This window comes from Priapulus caudatus, unplaced genomic scaffold (assembly GCF_000485595.1).
Source record: "Priapulus caudatus unplaced genomic scaffold, Priapulus_caudatus-5.0.1 Scaffold574, whole genome shotgun sequence".
Lineage (NCBI taxonomy): Eukaryota > Metazoa > Priapulida > Priapulimorpha > Priapulimorphida > Priapulidae > Priapulus > Priapulus caudatus.
Window position 1 is genome coordinate 53525 of NW_014577635.1, and position 25570 is coordinate 79094.

A 25570-nucleotide genomic window follows, 5' to 3' on the forward strand; every position below is an offset into this window, starting at 1 on the left:
TCGCACCAAGACACCAATACACATAAGCGCAGGACATCCCCAGCAACACCTATTATGGATGCAGGCACACACGCACACACATACTCAAAGGGACGTACGTCAACCACAACACGTATGTTATGGGATCCCCGCAAACAGCAGGCGCAAAAAAACCTCACAACACCATAACCAGGCTCGCATTTTTTAAGGGCGCATGCGGCGCTCCAGCGCATTCCAGGCCGCGCACACATAAATGTGCATGTGCGCGCATCATCGCCCTCATAAAATAGTGTTTAAAAATCGCGCACTTGTCAAAAAGTCATGTGTATGCGATTCGATCGTGTAACTACAAAAAGTCCGCCGCGTCACGCGTGCCCTTGAGGCAGTTTCACCTGTCCATAAGTTTCAATTGCACATGGATGCGCTGTTACCCTGATGGAGTATCTACTAGCCCAACGCTCAGTTCAGTAGCCAATGGAAGAATGTGCAACTTTCATACACCCTTCCGGCAGGGCTGCAATTTAACATCGTTCCTCGCCGTGACGACGGATTTTCTCATCGGGCATAGCTACAAATTGCTTCGTGTTGCCGGTTCCACCTCATATAAAAATGTTATATCATTGAATTCGCGCGTTCATTACATTACGGCCCAGGGTTGCCACAATACGACTCAAACGTACAGTATGTCAATCGCATTGTCTGGCTTGCTGATCACAAATATACACATTACGTGGTTTAACAACACAGAGTAGTTCGATGTAATTCAATTGCTGTCATTCTGTACTAACAACATACTGTCATACAGTTTAATGTAATGTATAATGTTAGTAAGTGTAATGTTAGTAGTTAATTTGTAAACTTCCTAATGAAATAAAATTTTATGCAACTTTAATTACTATTTTATTATAGTCTTCATTAGATTCCCCTAGCATCATATACGACATTTACCTAAATTTATTATCTTCATATAAGAGTGAAACAATGTCGAATTGCGCATGTCTGTCTGTCCACTGCAAATACCCGTACAAAATGTACATGATTAGGCCTTTTGCTTACAGCACTGAAGCCCATCACACTGACAAGCGCCATGCCAGCACATGTTTAAATAAATCCGGTACATGGCCAAAACTCTGAGGACAACTCCGACAACCGCAAAAAAAAAGCTTAAAATGAGGCACATGCGCAATCATCCGTCGTATTGGCAGACCTATTTGAAGAATGCAGACCTTTTTTAAAGGGTGTATTTTAGTAGACTCCTCCATCCATTGCATCTTAAGGGTGTAATTTTTTAAGGAGCTTCTCCAATCATGCCTCTTAAGTGTGATTATGAGCGGAAAAAGTCTGCGCCCTAATGTGTTCTAGGGAGTCATTAGTATCCCCCTGTTACTTTTCAAATCTGAAAAAGCCTAGCGATAGCCCAGGGGACTACGCACACCACGTAGTAATGGATTGCAGGCAGGTCACGCCACATCCCAACTAGGGACGTACGTTCACATCACAGTATGTATGACTGCACGCTCGACAGACCACACACATACCAGGGACGTACGCACGACACCTGATGTCATGGACGGCACGGCACAACCACGCATGCACACCTTACGCATGGACCGTACTGCACAGCACGTATGTATGGAGCGCATCGCAGGCACGCACACACATACCGCAGGGACGTAATCGCACTAGCACGTATTATGGATGCAGGCACACATACACGACACATACGCAGGACGTACGTCAGCACAACCGTATTATGGACGGCTACAGCGAGCAGCAACGCTACACACATACGCACGCGAGACTACCATCACATCGTATTATTATGACCAGCACAACATTACACACACATCCGCAGGGACCGATACGCACACACGTATGTAATGTCGGACCACACACACATACACACACATGACGCAGTGACGTACCACACACGTAGTATGGACGACACGCAGACACGGGTTTGTGGCACACCACATACGGCAGGAACTACCGCGGCGCACACACCAAGGCGCACAATCACCGCGCACAGCACAACACACCGGCGTTTAATCGCGAGGACGTACGCACACAGCTTATGGTCTGGATGACCAGGCCACTCACGACACATACGCAGGGACGACGCACATCACGTAAATGTATGTACCGCACCACACATACACACCAGTCATACCAGGGACGTACGCGACATCACGTAATTATGATGCAGGCGACAACCGATACAGCACACACATACGCGAGGACGTAACACACATCGCCCACGTATTTATGGACCCACAGCACACACAGCACACACATACGCAGGGAACGTACCACACACTATAGTAGTGGACGCTACGCAGACACGCATACAGCATACTTCAGCGGAACGTACGCGACCCAGAAAGTATTGTAATGGACGCACGACACATCGCATACACATTCACTAGACGTACCACACAACGTATGTAATGGAGCGGGCCAACGCAAGACATACACCACACAAAATACGTAAGACGTACGCACACACGTATGTATGGACGCACGCACACACGCACACACATACGCAGGGACGTACGCACACACGTATGTATGGACGCACGGCTGCGGGCTGCACACACGCATACACATAAGCAGGACTAGCACGCGCCACGTATGTATGGATGCCACGCACAACATACACACACATTACGTGGCCTACGCACACACGTATGTATGATGCAGGCACACATAACACACAACATACGCAGGACGTACGCACACAGCGTATAGTATGGGACGCACTCACAACACACACACAACATATCCGCAGACCCGTACTCCACAACGTATGTATGACTGCACACACACGGACGCACACATCATACGCAGGGATCGTACGCACCACGACGCACACACGCACACAAGCACCCGCACGCACACACATACGCAGGGACGTACGCACACACGTATGTATGGACGCACGCAGACACGCACACACATACGCAGGGACGTACGCACACAGGGCACGCACGCACACATACGCAGGCACGTAACGCACACACTCGCACACAAGACACCCGCCACACTAACACATGATGTACACGGACATGTATGTACACAGTACACATCACAACACGTAACACACACACACACACACACACTGCAAATACCGCATTATTGTCCACATAGCTTACCATGTGTATCAGAACGGGTTTCCACACACAGTAAAATTTCACCTCATTCTAAATTGGAATTTCGTATTAACAGAGTATTTCGAATGAAGATCCATGCTTACCCCAGCAATGCCTCCAAAATGCTGTGCTGTTTCAGCTGCCTTCTCTAGCACCTGCACAAGCCACCAATACGTAAACAAATAAACATAAATCAAATCTAATACAATTAATAAAATAACAGATAACAAAAAATGAGACGATAAAAACCGAAAGACAAAAGAATGCACATCACTAAGTCACGTGTGACGTAGTCGCACTGGCCTTTGCATCGCCTGCACAAAATATATAAATGCAGCTGCCACAGCCACCTTATAGATGCTAGACTTATGGAAATGAGCGAGGAATAAGCATGCATCAGGCTGTGAAACGAAGCTCCACGCTGCATTCTCTGTGATGAGCTGTGCGTGTTCTACCTTGTCCATGCTGGGGAACGTCGTGACGCCGTCGTTGTAGCGCACAAACTGATCTGCAGTTCGTGATCTCCTCAGCTGTGAGTTCTCCATCACGGTTCCTGCAGCGGACACGAGAGGGCGCTAGTAATCACAGACATTCTCGCTACTGCTAACACTTGCAAATGTACACAATCGAATGTGACATTGATTGAGGAAAAGACAAACTTACGAATCAGTGACCAGATAAAATGACAAATGATCAGATGTATAAATACAGATGAAAGGATAAACAGACAAACAGAGAGGTAAACAGAAGATAGACAACAGACCAGACATAACAGCAACAGCAGACAGGCCAGACCAGGTAGGCAACAGAGCAGAAAGGTAGCAGCAGGCAGCAGGCAGGCAGTAGGAGGCAGAGCAGAGCAGGCGTGTGTGTGCATGCGTGTGTGTGTGTGTTTGTGTGCGTGCGCGCACATCACTGCGTGTGTGCGTGAGTGTGTGCATGCGTGTATGTGCGTGTGTGTGCTGCATGCGTGCGTGCGTGTGTGTGTGTGTGTGTGTGCGTGCGTGGGTTTGTGTGTGTGTTTGTGTGCATGCGTGCGTGTGTCTGTGCGTGCGTGCAATGCCCGTGCATGCATATGTGCATGTCTGTGTTTGTTAAATGACAAAGGGAAGTGTTAGCTGTTGAATTGTGATTTCGTAGATTTGTGCAGACTATGTAGGTTTGTAGATTTTTGTAGACAGTACAGATTTGTAGATTATTTTATACTGCATAGATTTTTGTGTGTGAAAACTCCCCAATCCTATGTCTGTAAGCTAATACTACTGAAAGCCTGTCATATATAAAGAGTGAACAATATATTGATACGTCGATATATTTTTTCCCCTTAGATGAAAGCACTACTACAGGCGTGGCATCCATTAAAACCTGAGGAGGCGATGGAACTGCTGGATTGTAACTACGCAGACATGTGCGTCCGCCGGTTTGCCGTACAGAGCATGGAATCCATCAGGTAGGTGTCGCTACGTGTTTGCAACTGTGCGAGTTCTCTCAGAGCACAAACCATTAGTTCCTCATATCTTTGCTCAGTTGTTGTAGGGCCTCGTTTTTACAAACAATTAACTATTAATAAGTAATTGTTTTTGGGAAAAAGGTTGCATCTAACTGTTAGATTTTGCCCAACTCATCACTATAAACCAATAATTTCGCACTGCATCATATATAACATTCGTCTGGCTTTCGTGCTCATGTATATGTGTAGAAGGTATACATATACGTACACACGCACGTACACACATATGTATCATACGTACACACATACGTATCTATATACATATCCCCTAAACCACATCGTTAAAGCGTACTGTTGTCGCGATCTCTCGTTTAAATGTGAGGGAAACATCACATGTACTAAGCTAGCGACGTGTGTGTGTTACAGCGACGTCCAGTTGATGCACTACCTACTGCAGCTTGTACAAGCTGTGAAACACGAATGTTACCATGAGAACGACCTCGTCGAATTCCTCCTGAAGAGGGCGCTCAACAACATGCACATCGGCCATCACTTCTTCTGGCTTCTCAGGTGAAACTACTACACGTCACGGATGCTCCATTGTTCTCATTCTTGACAGCAGGTGGTAGCACTGCCCATAAGAGTATCAGCCATTATATGTACCACCATTGCTCATCTAATGATGCTTTATATAATGGATTACAATGGACGGCAATTAAAACACCTGTATAGAACACACCCCTCTATATAAAGGACTATAAAAAGACCTCTGGCTTTTCCCTCAACGATCTTTACATAAAGGAACGGCTATAAGATAATAAGCACGCCGGAATTTAATCATCGTCGCGTTTCCTGGAAATTCCGCCGTCATCATGGTTCTCGGGAACTCGGTCGTTGTCACGGCGACATTGTCACGGCGACGTTGTCATGCTCCTCGTTGCCGCACAGGTCTGAGATGCACGACCCGACGATTAGCGTGCGATTCGGTGCGATCCTGGAGGCTTATTGCCGCGGCAACATCCGCCACATGAAGTCACTCGCCAAGCAGCTGGAGGCGATGAAGAAGATGGAGGCGCTAAGCAACATGCTGAAGAGCGACGACAACCGACAGAAGGTAGCATGCTCAGATACATATCACCACGCGCGCGCATATACATGTACATGTACATATCACCACGCGCACGCATATACATTACAGTGTACATAATTATACCACCACCAGCGCACTGGCATATACATTGTACATGTTAGCATACCGCCACCAGCGCACCGCATCATACATGCTTTACATATATTTACCACCACGCGCACGCGCATTACATGTACATGACATACCAACAACGCGCCACGCATATACGATGCTACAATGTACATACACACGCACACGCACTATACATGTTACATGGGTACATATCACCACGCGCAACGCATATACATGTCACTACCACCCGCGTCACGCATATACATGTACATTTACCATACCACCACGCGCACGCATAATTACCATGTACATGTACATTTACCAACCACAGCGCACGCATATTACTGCTACATCCACCCGCCGCACACATTATACATGTACATAGCCACCACGCGCCACCATATACATGTACATACCACCACGCGCTACTGCATTATACATGTACACTTGTTACATACCAGCGGCACACATATACACTGTACATGCTACATATCACCACGCGCACGGCATATACATGCCTACATGTACTCACCACGCGCACGTCATTATCATGTACAATGTACATACTCATACCACCACGCGGCACGGCATATACAGTAGTACATGTACATACCACACGCGCACACATATACATGTAATTGTACATACACCACCGGGCGCACGCAATATACGAGTGATACATGTACATACGCACCACCTTGGCGCACGCATATACCATGCTACATGTAATATACCACCACGCACACGATATACACTGTACATGTACATACACACGCGCAACGATATACACTGCAATGTAAATCATACCACACTGCGCACACTATACACTGTACATGTACATACCACCACGCACCACGCATATACATGTACACATGCTACATACCCACCACGCGCACGCATATACATGTACATGTTTACATACCACACGGCACAAACAATATACATGTACGCTGTACATACCACCACGAGCGCACGCGTATACATGTACTATGTACTATACCCCGACGCGCAAACATATACATGTTACATGTCACATACCCACAACGGGTGCGCGCACGCATATTACATTGTACATGTCAAGATACCACACGCGCACAATATAATGCTAATGTTTTTTTTTTTTTTTTTTTTTTTTCTACATACCAACACGCGCACACGATATACACATGTACATCGTTACATACCACCACAGCGCACACATATACTATCGTACATACCACCACGCGCACACATATACATGTACATGCTACATACCTACCACGGCTGCGCCTGCATATACCATGTACATTGTACATTACCACCACTGCGCCACACATATACATGTACTGTACTTATACACCGCACGCGCTAGCTCTATACATGTACTATGTACCATACTCGCCTGCCTGCCACAACTACATATATATACTGACACACATGCTTACATGTACATCCGACGCACGCATTGGATATGCGATGTACAGTACAATGTAACATTACGACGTGTACACGTGCAGCATACCACATGTACATCGGTATATACACATGTGATATGTTACATACACATGTACATGTACATGTGCCGTACACGTGTACCATGTACACGTTCACGTGTACATGTACATACACATGTACATGCTATCATTAACGATGTACACGTGTCTGTATATGTAATGTTACATACACATGTAAATGGTACGTTACACGATGTACATGTACCATACACACTGTACATACACATACATGTCATTCACGTGTACATGTTAACATACACATAATGTTACGCTTCGACGTGTACATGTAAGTACACATGTACTATGCACATACACATGGCCAACGGCAACAATATATATATATAAATAATATATTTATTATACACTACCAATTACTCAAATACACCTATACACATTCATTGGCACACACACACATACGCATACACATGCGCATACACAGTCATATAGACTTGGTCTTGTCGAATGACTTCATACAATGATATGCGGTATATGTGCTTGTCTTGAATCACTGTGTTACACATTTCTGCGTGCTTACAGGATGTCAGAGATGTAAACATGAAAAGCTACCTGGCAGAAAAGTCCGTGCATGAAACGCTGTCTGAATTCGTCTGCCCATTGTTGCCGAGTTACCAGCTAAAAGATCTCAAGTAAGAGGGGGCTGTGTGATAATGGATTTTGCTGCAATCTTAACACCTTTTCGATGTGGATTCATTATCGTTTTGGCTCTAAATTAATGGCTTTTAGCAGTTGGTGGACAAAATGGGCAAAACTCATAAGCGTAGTTATTGCAGAAGGTATTGTTCTGTTGGGTTTGGAATGTGTGTAATTCATATTTGTCGTATGTGCCCCTTTATTTGTTGCGCGTTTCTGTTTCTGGTACTGGTTCAAACTCGTGGGGAGTCAGTGGCAGTTCAGTGGGCTGCATGGTTTTTCAGTCTGGATAAATGCAAGAGCATGGACTCCAAGATGCGGCCTCTGATGTTGGTCTTCTCCAATCAAGATCTCTATGGCGACGACATCAAGATTATCTTCAAGAGTGGAGACGGTGAGTTCTCAAGGTCACAATGTGTCTATATTGAAGGTCGTCGAGTTTTCAAGGTGAAGCATTGATAGCCATCGCTGCTTGAGATTTGCAATAATCACAGAAGTTACGGTATTACTAGCAGGGATCGAATATATTTGAGCTTGCACTCAAATCTTTAGACGTGGATTGGATTTATTAGCCCTGGTTAGGGTAGTAAGGGTGAGGTTTTTAGTTAGGGTTAGTGGTATGTTTAATATTAGAGTTATAGTTAGCTGTTTAGGTCAGCTGGAAATTCATTAGGGTTAACATCTGTTTTATGTGTATTGTGTTACAATATTGCTGTTGAAATCGTTCTTGGCACATTTAATATAAGCATGTACTTTCCTTGTTCGATTCATTGCCAATGATAATTTAAATTTGTACGTTAATAAATCTCTGGCTTGCAGACCTGCGACAGGACATGCTCACACTGCAGCTCATTCGACTTATGGATCAGATTTGGAAGTTGGAAGGACTTGATTTCAGGTTTGTATGCTGACTTGGTTGCATGAAATTACCGTATCATCACATAAATTCTCTACAGTGGTATTTTCTCATCATTAAAACAGGGTAATAACAGGGTATTAATATGATCTTTAATGTGTGAAGTTGTGTTTCCCTGATACATTCTACGTGGTGGACACGTAACCCCCCACACCACCCATACCCACCCCCATCCCCATCCCCCAATTTTATGAGGATAAACAAGCTTCCCTTGCTCGTTTATTATTTGATTATGCATTAATTATATCAATAATAATATTATATATATGTGTGTGTTACATTATATTATATTATTAATAATTATTCATATCATTATAAAAATCAACATTATTTAATTATATATTTGTTTGTTTATCAGGATGATTCCGTACGGATGCCTGACGACGGGTAAGAACGTAGGTCTAATTGAGGTCGTGCAGGAGGCAAGCACGATCGCTAACATCCAGAAGGAGTACAGCGGCGTCAGCGGCGCGTTTCAGAAGGAATCTCTATACAAGTGGCTGAAGAAGCATCACCCGCTCGAGTCCAGGTGAGTCATCGACCCCCGCCGGGCTGCACGTGCGAGCGAGACGGCGTTCAATGGGTTGCGAGTGGCTAGCGTGATGCGACGACGCATGACTCATGTATGAGCGAATAAAGCCAGCAATAAGTCATAGCCGGCAACGCATCGCGTTGAATGTCATCCATCGCTAGTTTGGTTAAGGGGGGTTTGTATGCGTTTTTCATGCATTCGTCCCAAAATCTTCACTCTGCAACTATAGGTTGTGATTGTAGGATGCCCTCATTGCAACAGTGATAGGTTAGAGCTACCCAACAATCAGTAACTACAGTTAGATAGATACCAATAGTGTCACCAACGTTGTTTCCATGCCATGTAGAAATTTAATCCAGTACAATTACGATCTCTGCTATAACTTGAGTATGCTTGATGCAGGCAGTCATCACAAGTCATTTTTGATAAAATGTAGCCAATAAAGGTAAACAAAATGTTTGAAATATTACTGGTACAGGGTGGAAATAATACAGTTTGAGTCATTTCATCTTGCGATTATTCATTTGTGATGGAAACGCGTTGATCATTGCAGCTTGAACAAAGCCATAGAGACGTTCACTTCATCCTGTGCTGGGTACTGTGTCGCCACCTACGTGCTAGGCATCGGTGATCGTCATAGCGACAACATCATGCTGTGTAAGACTGGACAGGTATGCCCGCTCTCATCGTATCATCCATGCACTGATTACATAATCGATCATCATTTGAACCATATTTTTATTCGTTAGTTGTGGCCAAGTGAACCTGCTGGGAGGTTATACCACCTACGAGTTTTGCCACATTCGTGTGGCTTATGATTTAATGTCTTAATTGTAATAATACTAATGAATAGGGAGGGAGCTTACTAAATGACTTTGCATATTAGTTCTTAATTTTCTGAATCGATTAAATCTTTGCAGCTGTTCCACATTGACTTTGGCCACATTCTCGGCAATGTGAAGCGATTCATGTACAATATCATCAAACGAGAGCGAGCACCCTTCGTACTCACGCACGACTTCGTGTTCGTCATTACTAAAGGCCGAACGAAGAGAACAACCGAATTTACTTGGTAACTACTCCAATGTGCATAGCCACGATTGTCGTGTTTGTCTGCGTATCTTGTTAATTCCAATTCCCAGGACTTCTAGGTAACGTTATGTTCAATTGAACTTTCAATGGCATCACATGCAAAATTGCAGGATTGCTGTCAGTTGCAACGTGAAATGTATAAAACGTTGTGCTATTGTCAAATAGCTCTCTGCAAAGGTCCAGAGTTATAAATAAATATATATATTATACATACAGGGCTCAATTTTAACAGTCGTCAACAGCTCAGTTTCAGTCGGGCTCAGTTTTCTCTCGGGCAACTACAAATTGCTTCCGTGGTTGTCGGGTGTCCATGGTTGCAACCTCTATAAAATCAATAACCTGAGCTCTCTATACCAGTGTTGGTGGTACACGTACAGTATTCAGGTATTTGACATCTGGTATCCCTTTTTTAGATATCCCTTTTGTAATTTCAACAATGTTGGTATTCAAAACTTTGAAATAAGCAATAATGACGGTGCGCGCTTCTTCTCGTTCATCGCTCCTGGGCGATCGATCGCTCGCGGGCCACCAGCGAGTGCGTGTTCATTTTACATACGGCCAGGGTTGCACAATACGCTGCAAACGTACATGTCTAGACGCATTGCGCGTCTGGCTTGCTTCATACAATGTATAACATCACATGTATGTACATGTATCCTGCGCACTCGCTCTACGCCCACTCGCTCATTTGTCATTTGTCATTTGTAATTCGCCAGCCAGTTCCTATAGAGATCAGTGGCCTCGATAATGTACATGATTAGGCCTTTTGCTTTACAGCACTGAGCATCGCGTGAGCAGAGCGCATGCAGCACATGTTTAAATAATATCCGGACAAGCAAAACTCTTGAGAGGCAACCATATGCTACTCTCTTGGTTGTCCTCTGGACAACCCAAAAGAAACCTTAAAATTGAGCACTGTACATATATATCAAGAGTACATAATGGGCAAAGAGTATGACACTGTTTTAACAGCGTTTTGCATAGTTTTCAACTTGAAAATATTCTATCAGTATGTGAATAAATATATTCAAACTTTACCTTGTTTTCGTCTCGGATTCTCCCTTAATCATATGACACCACCAGTTTACCTGAAAATCGTATGTGTTCTTCAAAAGAGTTCTTTGATTACGACACAGTTTCACACAGTTTTCCCAAACTTTTGCATCTTAGTAACATTTTGCATCTTTTTAAAACAGTGTCATACTCTTCTCCCATTATGTACTCTTGATATATATGTATATATATACTGTATATATATATATATATTATATGTATGTATATATATTCTAGCAGCATGGATAATACAGTTGTGTGTGTGTGTGTGGTTGTGTGTAGGTTCCAGCAGCGCTGTGAGAAGGCATTCCTCATCCTGCGTAAACACAGTCACCTCCTCATCTCTCTCTTCGCAATGATGCTCTCAACCGGACTGCCAGAGCTACGCAAACCTGAAGACCTCAACTACCTGCAGGTGCGCATAAAGAGAACGAGCTCAAGAGAGCGTGAGCGAGTTGCTCACTACACTATCGCGACGCATGTGTTCATAGTGTGTTCATAGTATTCATCGCTAACTGTATAATTATCCTGACGGGTGTCGAGGGATAGGCTAACCTGGGTTACTCGGTTTGGTTAAAGTCGATTATTTTCATGCGTACAGTCAAGATTAAGAAAAACTGCACCAAAGGTCGTTATCGTTTTCATTCCTCTGTTACTGGGAAATAGAGAAAGTACATCGAGAATGTGTTACTCGACTTTATAGTTTTCATTTAGCTGTTTCTGGGGAACGAGATTATATATACTGGGAATGTGTTACTTGTCTGTATACTTTCCATTCACCTGTTTCTAGGAAGCTGCAGAAATGTATTGGCAATGTATTACTTGTCTTTATTGTTGCTATTGTTTCAGGGGGAGCTAGAATATGATATACACTATATATATATATATATATATACACGATATATATCTATACTGTAGTAAACACGCGTTACTTGTCTTGTATTGCAGGAGACGCTGTGTTTAGATCGGAGTGAGGAGGAAGCCTTGCAACACTTCAAGACCAGCTTTAATAACGCGCTGAAGAACAGCTGGTCAACATCTCTCAACTGGGCAGCACACAACCTCAAGCGAAACAACAAGTAGTCCTAGCCGTGCAGCAACATGTCGGGTGAGCGGGCGACAACGCGTGAAGCGATCGAGCGCGTAGGATGTTCAGCGTGAGCACATGACAACGTGAAGTCTGTCTACGAACGTGAAGATGCGTCTAAGAACAACCGCAAGGTTGTTCAGGAACTCTGGCACACCAAATGTTCATTTCGCCCGGTTGGACAACGAGGATGTGTATAGATGGCAACGTTTACGTTATCAACTGCCTGAAGGAAATAACGGAAGGAAAGCACCCATGAGGTGTTAACCTCATGTTCCTTTTGGTCGTTGCCTAACGTCATGGCCCACCATGTTTTTTTTATATATATGCAAAGCTGTATATACTAGGATGCTATGTTGGATCAACTATGGTTACATTATTTGGTCATTATAGATGACTTTACACTACACAATTGAAGATATTTTGTGATAATCGCTTTTTAGCAGAACAATGCAGTGGGAGCGCGTGACAGTATATGGTTTGTCTGTAGTGTTGATCCCAACGGCCAAAAAGTATAGATTTTATATGGTTATATATAGACATAATTCTATATAGGTATGTATATAGAAAGCTCAAGTTATTTGCGTAGAACAATCAGCGGAGTCACCACTGTGTGGCTGGCGTTGGATCACGTGGTGCAATAAATATCTGTGGATAAATATCACCGTGCTAACGGGTTTGATGATAGGTGGCCTTGCATGTTACTGGATGTTTTATCTCGATTTAGCCAAAGTTTTATTATAATGCGCTCCTTTTATAGATAGGCAGCCCATGGCCGTGTACAGTGTTCTGTTAGGTTCTGTAATGTTGTATCATTGTGCCCTGTGTGTTATCTATCATAGTGTAAATGTTATATTGTTACATCTTGAGTTGTATCATTACGCATTCTGAAGTATCATTGTGCTCTGAGGGATATTTCATCATATCTTGCATAATATCATGGGCACATGACCTGTTACGTGTTGCGTAGCTGTTAATATGTGTGTTTTTGTGTTATATCATTCAGTTTCGTGTCGTGTCGTTGCATTCCGTGTGATAATTCCATTACGTAACACGTGATAATAAGCAGATGATACGCGTCATGATTTCCACGTGTATTCTTGATGGGAAATAGGGAATTGTCAAGTGAAAGTTAATTACTATGTGATATAATCGATGATCACCAGGTGATAGGAAAATTAATTACAATGTGATATGAATACTGATTATCAGTTGATAGGAAAGTCAGTTACAATGTGATACAGGTATGGATTGTCAGGTGATAGAAAAGTTACTAGATTATAGAAAAATTGTTTAAGAAAAGTTAATTATCGGTTAAATTTCTTGATGGAATCACTAAAGCTCCAAACAGTGTTGGACACAGACCCCTACATGGAATGTTATATAAATTGTCAGGAAGTGTTGCGGCAGCAGTCAACCGACGTATGTTTACCGCTATCTATGCAATCAAGTGCACATAAACTGTATAGTTTATGTAGAAGCAGTTCGTGTGCTTTTGGTGTAGTCTGTTGTCTTTGACAGAAAAGCTATATACAGTTTTACAATCTCATGTACGAAACCCTGAGGTCAAATGCGTTTCGATATTCGGAGCTTTTCGCTTTTAGCATTATATAATGACATCGGAGCGGGTTATGTGGCAGTACCCTGTAAGCAAACACACAAATGTTTCAGCAGCAAACCGTGTGAATATTTACACTGAGCTGGATTACATAAAGACTGTAAAACATATTACAGTTGTTATGTCACATGTCACGTACATATGTGTCATGTCGTGGTGCACGAGTCACACTTTACGAAAAACATTTCGGTTTTCGGAGCTTTTCGAATTTCGGAATAGCGGATGTGGGATTGGGAAGGACCGGTAATTGAATTTGGTATAATATTGCTCAAGCACACACCTGTTTCTTTATATATTACGTGTGTGCGCGTGCCTACTTATGTGTATGTGCGCGTGTGTGTATGTGTGTACACACTTGTACATCTTCATAGTATAGAGAGTGTCTAGAGATCTTTATCTATAGATTGTTTACAGAGAGTATCCGATTCTACCGGTGATAATGCATATACACATATATATATATAGTTATGCATATATATATTACATATAGTATAGTTACTATGCCTGACTGCCTGAAGGCATGTCCCGTACTGGCCACCGTGAATGTATGGCCGCTGTGTGGTTCTCTTCATACCTCCTGAGTGATTGGTTTCCCTACTAAAGTCCTCTCCATGTTATAGTCTCTACATCTCTAATATCCATCATTTTCCTTCCCTAAGTTATGTCATCAGGAGAACAGTTACCATGACTACTCAGGTACATATACGTAACGGTACGGATAACATGTAATAAACATGCTAAACAGGCGTATAGCTAATATATTGAGCGGGTTCTATGATCGTTCTGATATAATTCGTATTGCAAGTTGTCCATACGAAAAATACGAAGTAAGCGTTTGTAATAAAGTTGAGCATTTGTCGTGACGTGGAAGCTTTGATAGCGACAGTGTGTGTGATTGACATCATTGGTCGATAGCAGTGGGTATGACAGTCAGACGATCGATAAATATTGATAATCGTGGTGGCGCGTGATAGGAATAACTAATAGAATGTTCGTAATAGCATAACTGCGTAATAGCATAAAACTGTGTCTCATGATAGCATGAAACTATTGTCACGTTAGAGCGCAGAGCCGTAGGCTGAGCAAATTTCTAGGAAGGGTAGTGGCAGATCCATGATTTTAAGGAGGGGTGACAAACTGGTGGGGGGTCTGGGGGTCCTCCCACAGAAATCTTTGAAAATGTAGATAGCAGGAGATGGTATTTGAGGCACTTTTAAGTACATGTACAGCCTTCATTCTGACTACGACTTTTCTTTAAGTAGAACAATTTTTTGTTTTTTTTGTTCCAAAATCTAGGGGGGCCTGGAGCATTATGGATGTTCTATATGTGTGCTCATGGCGATAGAACATGGATTGTGATGTGTACGCCTTTTGCTGCCCCCTCCCCACACACATAGATTAACGCACAATTGCATCCTTTTTCAGGTTACATAGAATTGTAGTAGCATTCTACGGATAATACTTGTTCATTATGTAGTAATAGACATTTTATTCCATGTGTTTGTCTGTTAATGCCATGAATTTACCAATCTATAACTGTCGATGCGTTTCTCTCTCTCTATCTCCCCCCCCCTCTATCTCTATTTTTCTATTCCTCTCTCTTACCCGTCTCTCTCAAACTGTGTTTATAGATATCCGCTGTTCGTAAACAGTTCGCACATAACGGTTTGTTATATAATAAAACAAAGAGCATGGGTATTCATTCACATGATTGCGGTTTCATGTGTGATCAGGGTTTTCAACACTCCTGTGGTTTCGTTTTTCATAAATGTTAATGCTGGGGGCAATTTGGGGAAATGTTTCAGTATTAAGTGCTTTCATTATCGATCCTTTGTTATGAGTCATAGAGTTTTGACAGTGATGACATATGTTAATTTGTAAGTTAAAACTACGTTAAGAATAAATAGACAAATCGAATATTTTTGACACTGAAATGACCTTGTTTTTCGTCATTTATAATATATAGGGTCCCCACAGCCCTTGAAAGTCCTTGAATTTTGTCATTTGTCCTTTAAAGTCCTTAATTTTTCCTTTTGTCATTGAAAGTCCTTGGAAATAGGTCCAAGTCCTTGAAAGGTTTTTGAAAAAATAATTCACACTTGTGGGACCCTAGATATAATAATGTAACCCAAACCCAGGATAACCCTATCCTTGGTTTGGGTTACATTATTGAATCTAGTGGAACTCAATATATGAGTACCTAGCAGTAATAACGTACCATATAGAATCAACCATCACGAAAACCCAAGAAAATACAAATAATACCTTTTCATTCAATATCTGGTATTCAATCTATTTCTATCTACCTATATCTCAGACGTCTATTTATTTATACACTTGCTACTTTAATCTATATCCTAACAGGTTATTTATTCTCTCGGCGAATAACTGATCCCCCTCTCCCAAATAGGTAATCGCCTACTGACCACGTTAGCACGGTGAATTTTATTCGGAATGGCTGGTTTTCAGCCCTCCAACTTTTTTCGCACACCCCTCCCCCACAGTACAAAATATTATTATACCGACGCTATTAATTACGCGACTTTTATCAGTCACGCAACACACGGGACGGGCGGCACGCGCGTGGTGTGGTCGCTACGCGCACGCGCGGGTGTGGTCGCACGCACACCCCGCGGGTGTGGTCGCACGCACACGCGCCGCCCTATATGGCATCGCACGCACGCGTTGCGTGTGATATTATAGGCGTAAATTCACATTTTGTTCCTCGAGAGGGGGGGTAAAAAGTTTCGGCTGTAATACGGTCATGAGCAAGGGAAAGAAACGGAGAAAAGCGAGTATAAATAAATAACATAAATATAATAGATATATATTTATTATTTATATACTATGTGTATATATATATATATAGCGCCGAGAAAGACGTAGAAAAAGTTTGCGACGAGGAAAGCGTGTATGTGTGTGTGTGTGTGGTGTGTGCTGGGTGTGTGTGTTCGTGTGTGTGTGTGTGTGTCGTGACGTGCCCGTTGCCGTGCGTGTGGACTGCGCACATGAGTGTGCACTCTCCGCTCTTTGCATTCCTTCTCTCCCTCACCGTCCTTCCCTCGCTTTCTCTACTCTTTCCTTTTCTCCTCCCCTCTCACTCCTTCCTCGCTCAGTCATTTCCCTGCCCCCATCCCACGGATAGTATCGCCCACGGTGGCTCAGTTAGCCCGCGTGAAAAGTTAGCCAGGCAACTGGCTGGTTTTCAGCTTCAATATTTTCATCCCCAAAAACAAAATGATGATTGATACGGCCTATAAGTACGGTTTTACAGCTCACACAAACACACATTGACACACACACGTAACGGACGCGCACACGCGGGTATGGGTCGCACGCACCGTGCGCGTGTATTATAGGCCGTAAATTCACATTTTGTACCTCGGGTGAGTGAAAAAGTTTACGACTGAAATCCGGCGCATTTACCTTGCAAAAGTTTTTCCATGCTTGAATGTGAAGCGGCGATAGCCATTCCGCGAGAGGGGTGTGAGTTAGTGCGCAAGAGAAACGACGAAGAGGCAGTATATATATAATTTATATATTATGTGTGTATATGTATAGCGCCGAGAAGAGAGCAAAATTGCGGAGGCGTGTGTGTAATTGTGTGTGCCGTGCGTGCGTGGATAGCAGAAGAGAAACTATTTGCGAGAGAGAAGAAGAGAGAGATCGCGGGAGAGGAGAGAGAGCGAGAGAGAGGAGGGAGAGAGGAGGTTGGCGGGAAGAGCGAGAGGTAAGTAAGTAATAATTAGAAGGAAATATGTGCAATCATCGGAGTTGCTTGTGTGTGGTGCCGTCTGTGCCGTACGTGCGTTCTGTCTGCGCGTGTGACTGCGCATGGCTCTGACATCTCCCGTCTGCATTCCATCCTTCCCCCCCGTCCCTCTCCTTTCTCTCCTCTGTTTCTTGTCCTCCTCTCACTTCCTTCCTTCAGTATTGTCCCTCCCACACTCGTTTGCTGGGGAACATGGACATATATTAATATACTATATATATATATAATTTATCATACATAATAATTTATTATCTCGCGTTACGAACTACGAACGCGCACAACACCATGCGACGCACACATTGCACGCACGCTCACGCATAATTATGTTATCACGTTCGCATATATACTTATCAAGGCTATAAATAAGCAAGTATCAATGATCAATAGCGGATCGATATGTTTTATCATTACAGTAGATTATTTTTAGCTTATCGACTGATCCATATTTGTGCAAATAACTCAAAAAAGAAGGACAGAATTAAACATGGATGGTAAGTGGTACTCGACTTGCATTTACACATCGTTACCACGCTGGTGGCCAAGTGTTACAAACACTCCCTACTATAGTCTCAATAAACACATGTCGGTACACTCGCTTGCGTGCCAAGTTGTACCAAAACACTGCTAGCAGTACGCTCTCATAAACACATGATGTACACGCTGGGTCTACAAGTGTACAAACACACGCTACATGGTCTCAGTAAACACATGTTGTCATCGTCTTCGGTGACCCCTCAAGTGTTACAGAACACACGCTACATGGTCTTTCGTACAGCAACTATGTCGTAACACGCTAGGCTGCCCAATGGTGTACATAAGCTCACACGCTACATCGCTCTCGAAAAACATGTCGTTCACGCGATGGCCTGCAAGTGTACAAACACACGCTACATGGTCTGCGTAACACATTGTACACGTGGTGCAAGTGTACAAACACTAACGATCCTGACATTGTGTCGTAAACACATGTAGTACACGCTGGTGCCAGTCCATAATCGGCCTCCTTTTCGGCCGCCCAGCCTGTTACAAACCATCTCGCCCCCCTTACAATTTTGTCTCGTAACGAACTACCGATTCTGTACCACGGCTTTTATGCCAAAGTGTCCACAACGCACTGCTACATGCCAGCCTTCTCGTAGCGAATTATGTACACGTGTGGCCAAGATGTGTTACAGAGACAAACCGCTACATACCGTCTCGTAACATCATGTGTACCACGCTTGTGCCGAAGTGCTATAACACACGCTACATTGTCTCCGTAAACACAGTGTACCGCGGTGCCACAGTGTCATACAAACACCACGCTAACATAGTCTCGTAAAAATACTGTACCGCTGGTGGCAAGTGTATCAACACACTGGCTCATGGTTGCTCGGTAAAACACATGTGCTACCGTCGCTTCTGGGTGCCACAGGTGTAGCCATAACACCGACGGCTACCATGGTCTTCGATAAGGAACACATGTGTAGCAGGCGTGGGGGGTGCCGCAAGCGGTCTTACGAGACACACGGCGTACAATGGTCTCTGCGGGCTCAAACACTATGTGTCAGCCACTGCTGGTGCGCAGTACGGTAGCTGACAAACACACGCTACATGGTCTCGTAAAACACAGCTGTACACGCTGGTGCCAAGTGTACAAACAGGGCACGCCTAGCATGGTCTCGAAACATGTGTACACGTGGTGCCAAGTTACCAACACACGCTACATGTGATGTGATCTCGTCTCGTAAACATTGTACACGCTGCTGCAAGTGTACAAAACACACGCTACAATGGTCTCGTTCAAACATTTTCTCTCAAACGGTCCCGCTTGCCAGGAAATGTGATTCGTAGATACGTGTAGTGATCTTGATCTTCTACATTATTAGTCGTACTGAACTCTGCCTATAAACCGTCTCCAACGCGATGTAGCCATCGCCATCTGTGAAACTAATCTTGTTTAGTTTTAATGCCTAATTTGCCCATGTCAAGTGCGCCCTGCACCACTTAGACGACGACACCAAGATCTTTCTTTATAGAGAGCTTTTCGCAAAGATATTAACCTAACACATACTCTATAAATAGATGGATTTTCTATAAATATATTTCACAAACCGCAACACATATATGGTGGTTCTCCATACGTAATTTGTGAATTTTCTAACGGTCGCAGGAGTTAGGGTTTATTTACTACGGAACAATATTACAATACCCTGCTATAATAATAATATTGTAGCTAGAAATATATAATTTTTCTGTGAATATGACAGCATTGCTTGCTCTCACAAGCACACTCTTACCACGCGAGAAACACATCGCAAACACGTGAGCATCCATCATCGTCATCAGCAGCAGCAACAGCGGCAACAACAACATCATCATCATCAGTTGCAGTAACATCAACATCATCACCACCACCACCACAATCATCATCAGCAGCAGCAGTAACAACGGCGACAGTATCTTCCCGTCGCCTGGCAACCGAGCAGCCTCCGCAGCGCCGCACGGTACGCTTCGCACCTGATGACGTAGATGAGCGGATTGAGGAAAGAGTTGCACATGGCGATCATACCGAACAAGCTCGTAATGTCGTAAAACTCGTCGGCTACGAATCCCGCATAGTCCAGCATGCCGACGACGTGCAGCGGGTACCACGTGACGAGGAACGTTCCAAACACCATGGCGATCGTCTTCGCGGCGCGACTGTTGCCTAGCAACACGGCCGTCGACGACATGCGACGCACGGTCGCCAGCGCCGACAGACTCGCGCGGCTCTGCAAGAAACGATGACGTGTCGATATTCGCGCATCTCGAGCCGTGACGTGTTACGGCGATCGCTCACTCGCCTACTCGCACGCACAACAAACAGACAAACAAAAACACACGCGTGCGCGTGTGTACAGCGAGAGAGAGAAGGGGAGGGAGGGAGACAGGGAGAGAGAGAGAGAGAGAGAGGGGGGGAGGGGAGAGAGAGGGGAGACAGAGAGGGGTAGAGAGCTACAAGAACTGAAAGACAATTTCGTTCCTCTCTCACTCGCTCTCCTTTTCACAAACAGATGTAGACCTACGTTATATTTACCATTCTCTTCGTGCCGCTGTAGAATGCGTCACGGTGTTCCCGCCAGCTGACAGGCGGGCTTTCTCCGCTACCGCCGACGTCGCCTTCCAGATGGTAAGTGCTCGCACGAATTGCCCCTTCTTCTTCTTCTTCTTCTTCTTCTTCTTCTTCTTCTTCTTCTTCTTCTTCTCCATGCCGATCTTCTAGTTCACATCTCCCATTGTCTGACAGCGTGAAGGCATCGATACCGGCTGCTATTGTCGCGTGCAAGTTCTCCGCTTGTCTATTCACTTCGTACCAATCGCTGAAACTGCCTCCGAGGTGCCAATCCGCACAGTCGCCCCCACTCCGCCCACTATCATCATCATCATCATCATCATCATCATCATCATCATCATCATCGTCATCATTGTTATCATCATCATCATCATCATCGTCATCATCGGCGTCGGCGGCGGTGGCGCTTATGCGTCTTTGATTGCAACGGCGGGCGAGGGCAGCATACGCTACAGCGCGGGAGGTGTTTATGATGTCACTGTCACGTGATATAACAGCATCGTCGTTAGACATGGTGTTTGCGAAGCTGACATTTCTCGAGGTTCCATTGTCCGCTGTTTGCCCCATGTTTGCATTACGTGTTGCTTTTGCGCTGCCTTCTATCTTAGTGCATTTATTACATGTCGTGCTTTCACTGTTTGTCGTTACAGTGCCTCCATTACATGTCGTGCTTCTATTGTCACCTGTCACAATAGTTCTGTTACATGTCGTGCGTCTATTGTCATCTGTCACAACGCCTCCGTTACATGTCGTACTTCCACTTTCGCCTGTCACAATGCTTTCGTTACATGTCGTGCTTCTATTGTCACCTGTCACAATAGTTCTGTTACATGTCGTGCGTCTATTGTCATCTGTCACAACGCCTCCGTTACATGTCGTACTTCCACTTTCGCCTGTCACAATGCTTTCGTTACATGTCGTGCTTCTAGTGTCGTCTGTCACAATTTCATCTTCACACAAGTTCGTGAAGCCTTCATCTCTCCCGCACGTCGGGCTGGCGTCGTCTTGCACGCTGTTGATACCGCTGTCGCTCTCCTCCATACTGTCGTAAGCTTTGTTCACCATGCCATCTCTGAATCCCGTGACGTCACAACCGTCGGCGAGGTTAGCCAATAGCTGCTTGTTCCATTTTTCGTCTATGACGTAGTCAGAATTGTCCGTAATCGTTGTCACGGCGACCGTCGTCCTAGCAACAGCGTCGGCAGACCCGTCGTCCACGTTTCTGGTCGCGAAACTATCGTCGTATATCTTAATCATCGCAGCGCCGCCTAGCGGTTCCATGCCATCGTCAGCGTCGCCGCCGTCGGGTACGTTTGCGTCAGCGTCAGACCTCGCTCTGATTTTCATCTCGCGTTGCAGATCGTGACGCCGCGAGATGCTTGCGTTCTTGTCGCAGTGTTCACTTGCGCTACGCTGCAGCCCCATACTGCATGCCGACCTACGTTTAACCTTGACGCTAGAACTGCATGCACATTGCACGCTCACGCTGCACGCACATTGCAACGTGACGTCACGCGCGTTCTCGTCCGCAGCCCACACGACGCTGCCGCCATTGCCGCACGCGAATGCGACCGCCGACGACGTTGCGTCGCGGACGTCGGCCGGCGGTGCAGGCGACGGCGACCGACGGATGGCCTTAGCGTGGCGACGCGCGACGACGAACATGTGCGCGTACATGACGGCCATGATGATGATGGGAACGTCGAGCGCGACGACGCCGGCGACGACACTGATCGTGTTGCTGAACTGCTTCACGAGGTTACACTGCCGAGACGTCGCCAGCGCGTCGGGAATCTCTCGCAGCATGACAACCAAGCCGACGCTGCCGTACGCGCCGCTGAACAGCCAGACGGTTGCCACGGCAACGCGCGTCACGCGCTTCGTCGCGTGCTCGGCGTACCAGAACGGTCGCATGACGCCGACGTAGCGGTCCAGCGTCACGACGAAGATCTGATACATGACGGCGACGCAGCTCGTCTGCAGGACGCTGTCGACTGTGACGCAGAACACCGTCGGCAGCTCGTCTCTGGCGTAGAGGCTGACGCTGACGTAGATCGCGTACGCTACTGTCTGCATGAGTCCAGCGACAGACAGGCTGACGAAGTAGTAGTGAGCGTGGAAGGTGAACACGCGCTCGCGCACGAACACGGCCAGCACGAGACCATTACTGACTAGACACAGCAGAATGACGACGTACTGCACCGTGTAGTCTAGCGCGTGGTCGAGCGTGTACCACTCCAAGTGTTCATCCATCGTCTCTGACGCCATTGACGTCACAACGCTGAAGATCGCCGTGACGTCACCGCGCTGAAGATCGTCGTGACGTCACCGCGCTGAAGATCGTCGTGACGTCACCGCGCTGAAGATCGTCGTGACGTCACCGCGCTGAAGATCGTCGTGACGTCGTCGCCATAAGGACACGCAGGTCCGCTTCCACCGCGGCGTCCTATGTAGGAGCTCTGCGGCATACCTGCGCTCTAATGACCGTGTCGCTGCTGCTGCTGTGACTGTGTGACAGGTGCTGGTGGCGAGTAGCGGGTATCTAGACGTAGCAGCGGCTCACTTAGCATTCCAAGAGTTTAGACTGTCATGATCGGCCAGGGAGTTGTTATCGTCTTTGTCAACATGAATTTGGAGCAGTGGGCAATGATCGCAGCAATGAATCGAACATTATAAAGTTCGCGGCACAAGGACACGTGTGTGAGAGGTGTGTGTGTGTGTGTGTGTGTGTGTGTTGTGTGTGTGTGTGTGTGTGTGTGTGTGTGTGTGTGTGCGTGTCGTGTGTGTGTGTGTGTGTTGTGTGTGTGTGTGTGCGTGCGTGTGCGTGTGTGTGCGTGCGTGTGTGAGCGTGCGTGATAAATTCATTTTGTAGCGTGTGGATTTCACGGCCGGGAGAATCCGTGGGTGCGCATGCGCGTCACCGTCACCGCTGACGTCACTCACCGACTCAGCCGTCGGTCACGCTCACGCCATATAGATTTGTCGCGACAGTACCCGCACGTTAGTGTGAGCTGTGGCATTGTCACGGTACACACCGGCTCGCCGCTGCCGTGTGTGTATGTGTGTGTGAGAGAGAGAGAGAGAAAACAAATAGAGAGAGAGAGCGAGAGAGAAAGAGCGAGAGAGCCCGCGCTGCATAGGGCAGCTGTGAGAGAGAGAGAGCTGCTGTGAGAGAGAGAGCAGCTGTGAGAGAGAGAGCCGCTGTGAGAGTCTAGAGAGCCACATCTAGCTGTCTGTTCTCACCTGTGAGATGTTGGTGGCAGCGCATGAAGCCGACGTCGGCACCGTCGCCGCCGTGGTTCTGCTGATGCTGCATTCATCGGTCGTGTCAGGTAATCCCGCTAGATTTATGACTCACTTTAGATTCCACGCAGGATTTCTTAATATTTACTTAAGAAATTACTTAGTAACTTTGAAATTAGTTACAAATCTTTTCTCGAAGACGAAAAACCAGGAACTCGTGCGTTAAAATATGTAGCCTGCGTATAACTGCATTAACTCTTACTACGGGATCAACTTGACGAATTAGTTAGTTATTAATTATTATATATTAATTAGATAATACTGTGAAATTGAGGAATCAGGATTAATTAAACATGGCGGTAACGACTACATTTCATGCCATTACACTGGAGTCGGTAATTCGAAGGCATGAACATTTGCAGCTCGTTCGTGTGATTCCATACTTGCGCTGGCTAACGCTGTCACCACTGACACGATCACCACGATAGGCGCAAGCGTGACATATACGTGTGATAGAGGCTATGCTAGCGAGACGGATGGGTCAGAGGTGACTATTCAATGTACGTACGACGCAGGCAGCGATATTGCTGAGTGGTCTCCGACGCAAGGATGCATAGGTAAGTAACGGCTTATGTCCAAAGAACATTGAACGCTGTTAGGTACGAATATATCCGTTTAAACGCTGTCTCTCGCCACTATGTTGTGCGAAAAATAGAAGCTAATATATTTATATATACATATATATAATGTGCTATTGTTGTACTATTTTATAGTGCGGAGTACATAAAACATTAACCTAGATGATATCAAGAGCTAATAATATAATATAACAGGTATTAGTAGCGCTTGATGATATTACAGTACAGTTACGGGTTGATTACAGCACGTGTGTGTGACGCACCTGCCGACCTCGCCCACGCCGTAAGAACAGGTAGCGACTACAGGTACGGAAGCACTGTTACGTATACCTGTGAGCTGATGTACGCTAGCGACGGACAGGACGAGGTGACGCGGCAGTGTACGTGCAACGAGAACAGTGACGTCATGGAGTGGTCGCCGACGGTGCGGGACTGCACGCGTGAGTCATATATAGATATTATTTATATATTAATGCCTGCTGTTGGGGGCACTATGCTCTCATAGTGTTGCTGAAGAAAGGAATAGTGCCCGAGCGGGAGCGAGGGCACTATTCCTTCCCAAAGCAACACTATGAGAGCATAGTGCCCCCAACAACAGGCAT

At 45.3% G+C, this 25570-nt stretch overlaps 1 protein-coding gene across 1 annotated transcript in view; it reads left to right on the forward strand.

Annotated features, from left to right (window-relative positions):
• Positions 1-16155, forward strand: part of LOC106811781 (phosphatidylinositol 4,5-bisphosphate 3-kinase catalytic subunit beta isoform-like) — a 31828-nt gene extending 15673 nt beyond the window's left edge. Inside the window, exons 12-23 of the mRNA XM_014815498.1 lie at positions 4279-4283; positions 4457-4578; positions 5005-5148; positions 5527-5692; positions 7810-7919; positions 8208-8317; positions 8743-8821; positions 9198-9368; positions 9925-10042; positions 10292-10443; positions 11799-11931; positions 12465-16155. Coding sequence (XP_014670984.1) covers positions 4279-4283; positions 4457-4578; positions 5005-5148; positions 5527-5692; positions 7810-7919; positions 8208-8317; positions 8743-8821; positions 9198-9368; positions 9925-10042; positions 10292-10443; positions 11799-11931; positions 12465-12599 — 1445 coding nt within the window. The 3' untranslated portion in view covers positions 12600-16155. The remainder of the gene's footprint in view (positions 1-4278; positions 4284-4456; positions 4579-5004; positions 5149-5526; positions 5693-7809; positions 7920-8207; positions 8318-8742; positions 8822-9197; positions 9369-9924; positions 10043-10291; positions 10444-11798; positions 11932-12464) is intronic.
• The last annotated feature ends 9415 nt before the right edge of the window (positions 16156-25570 follow it).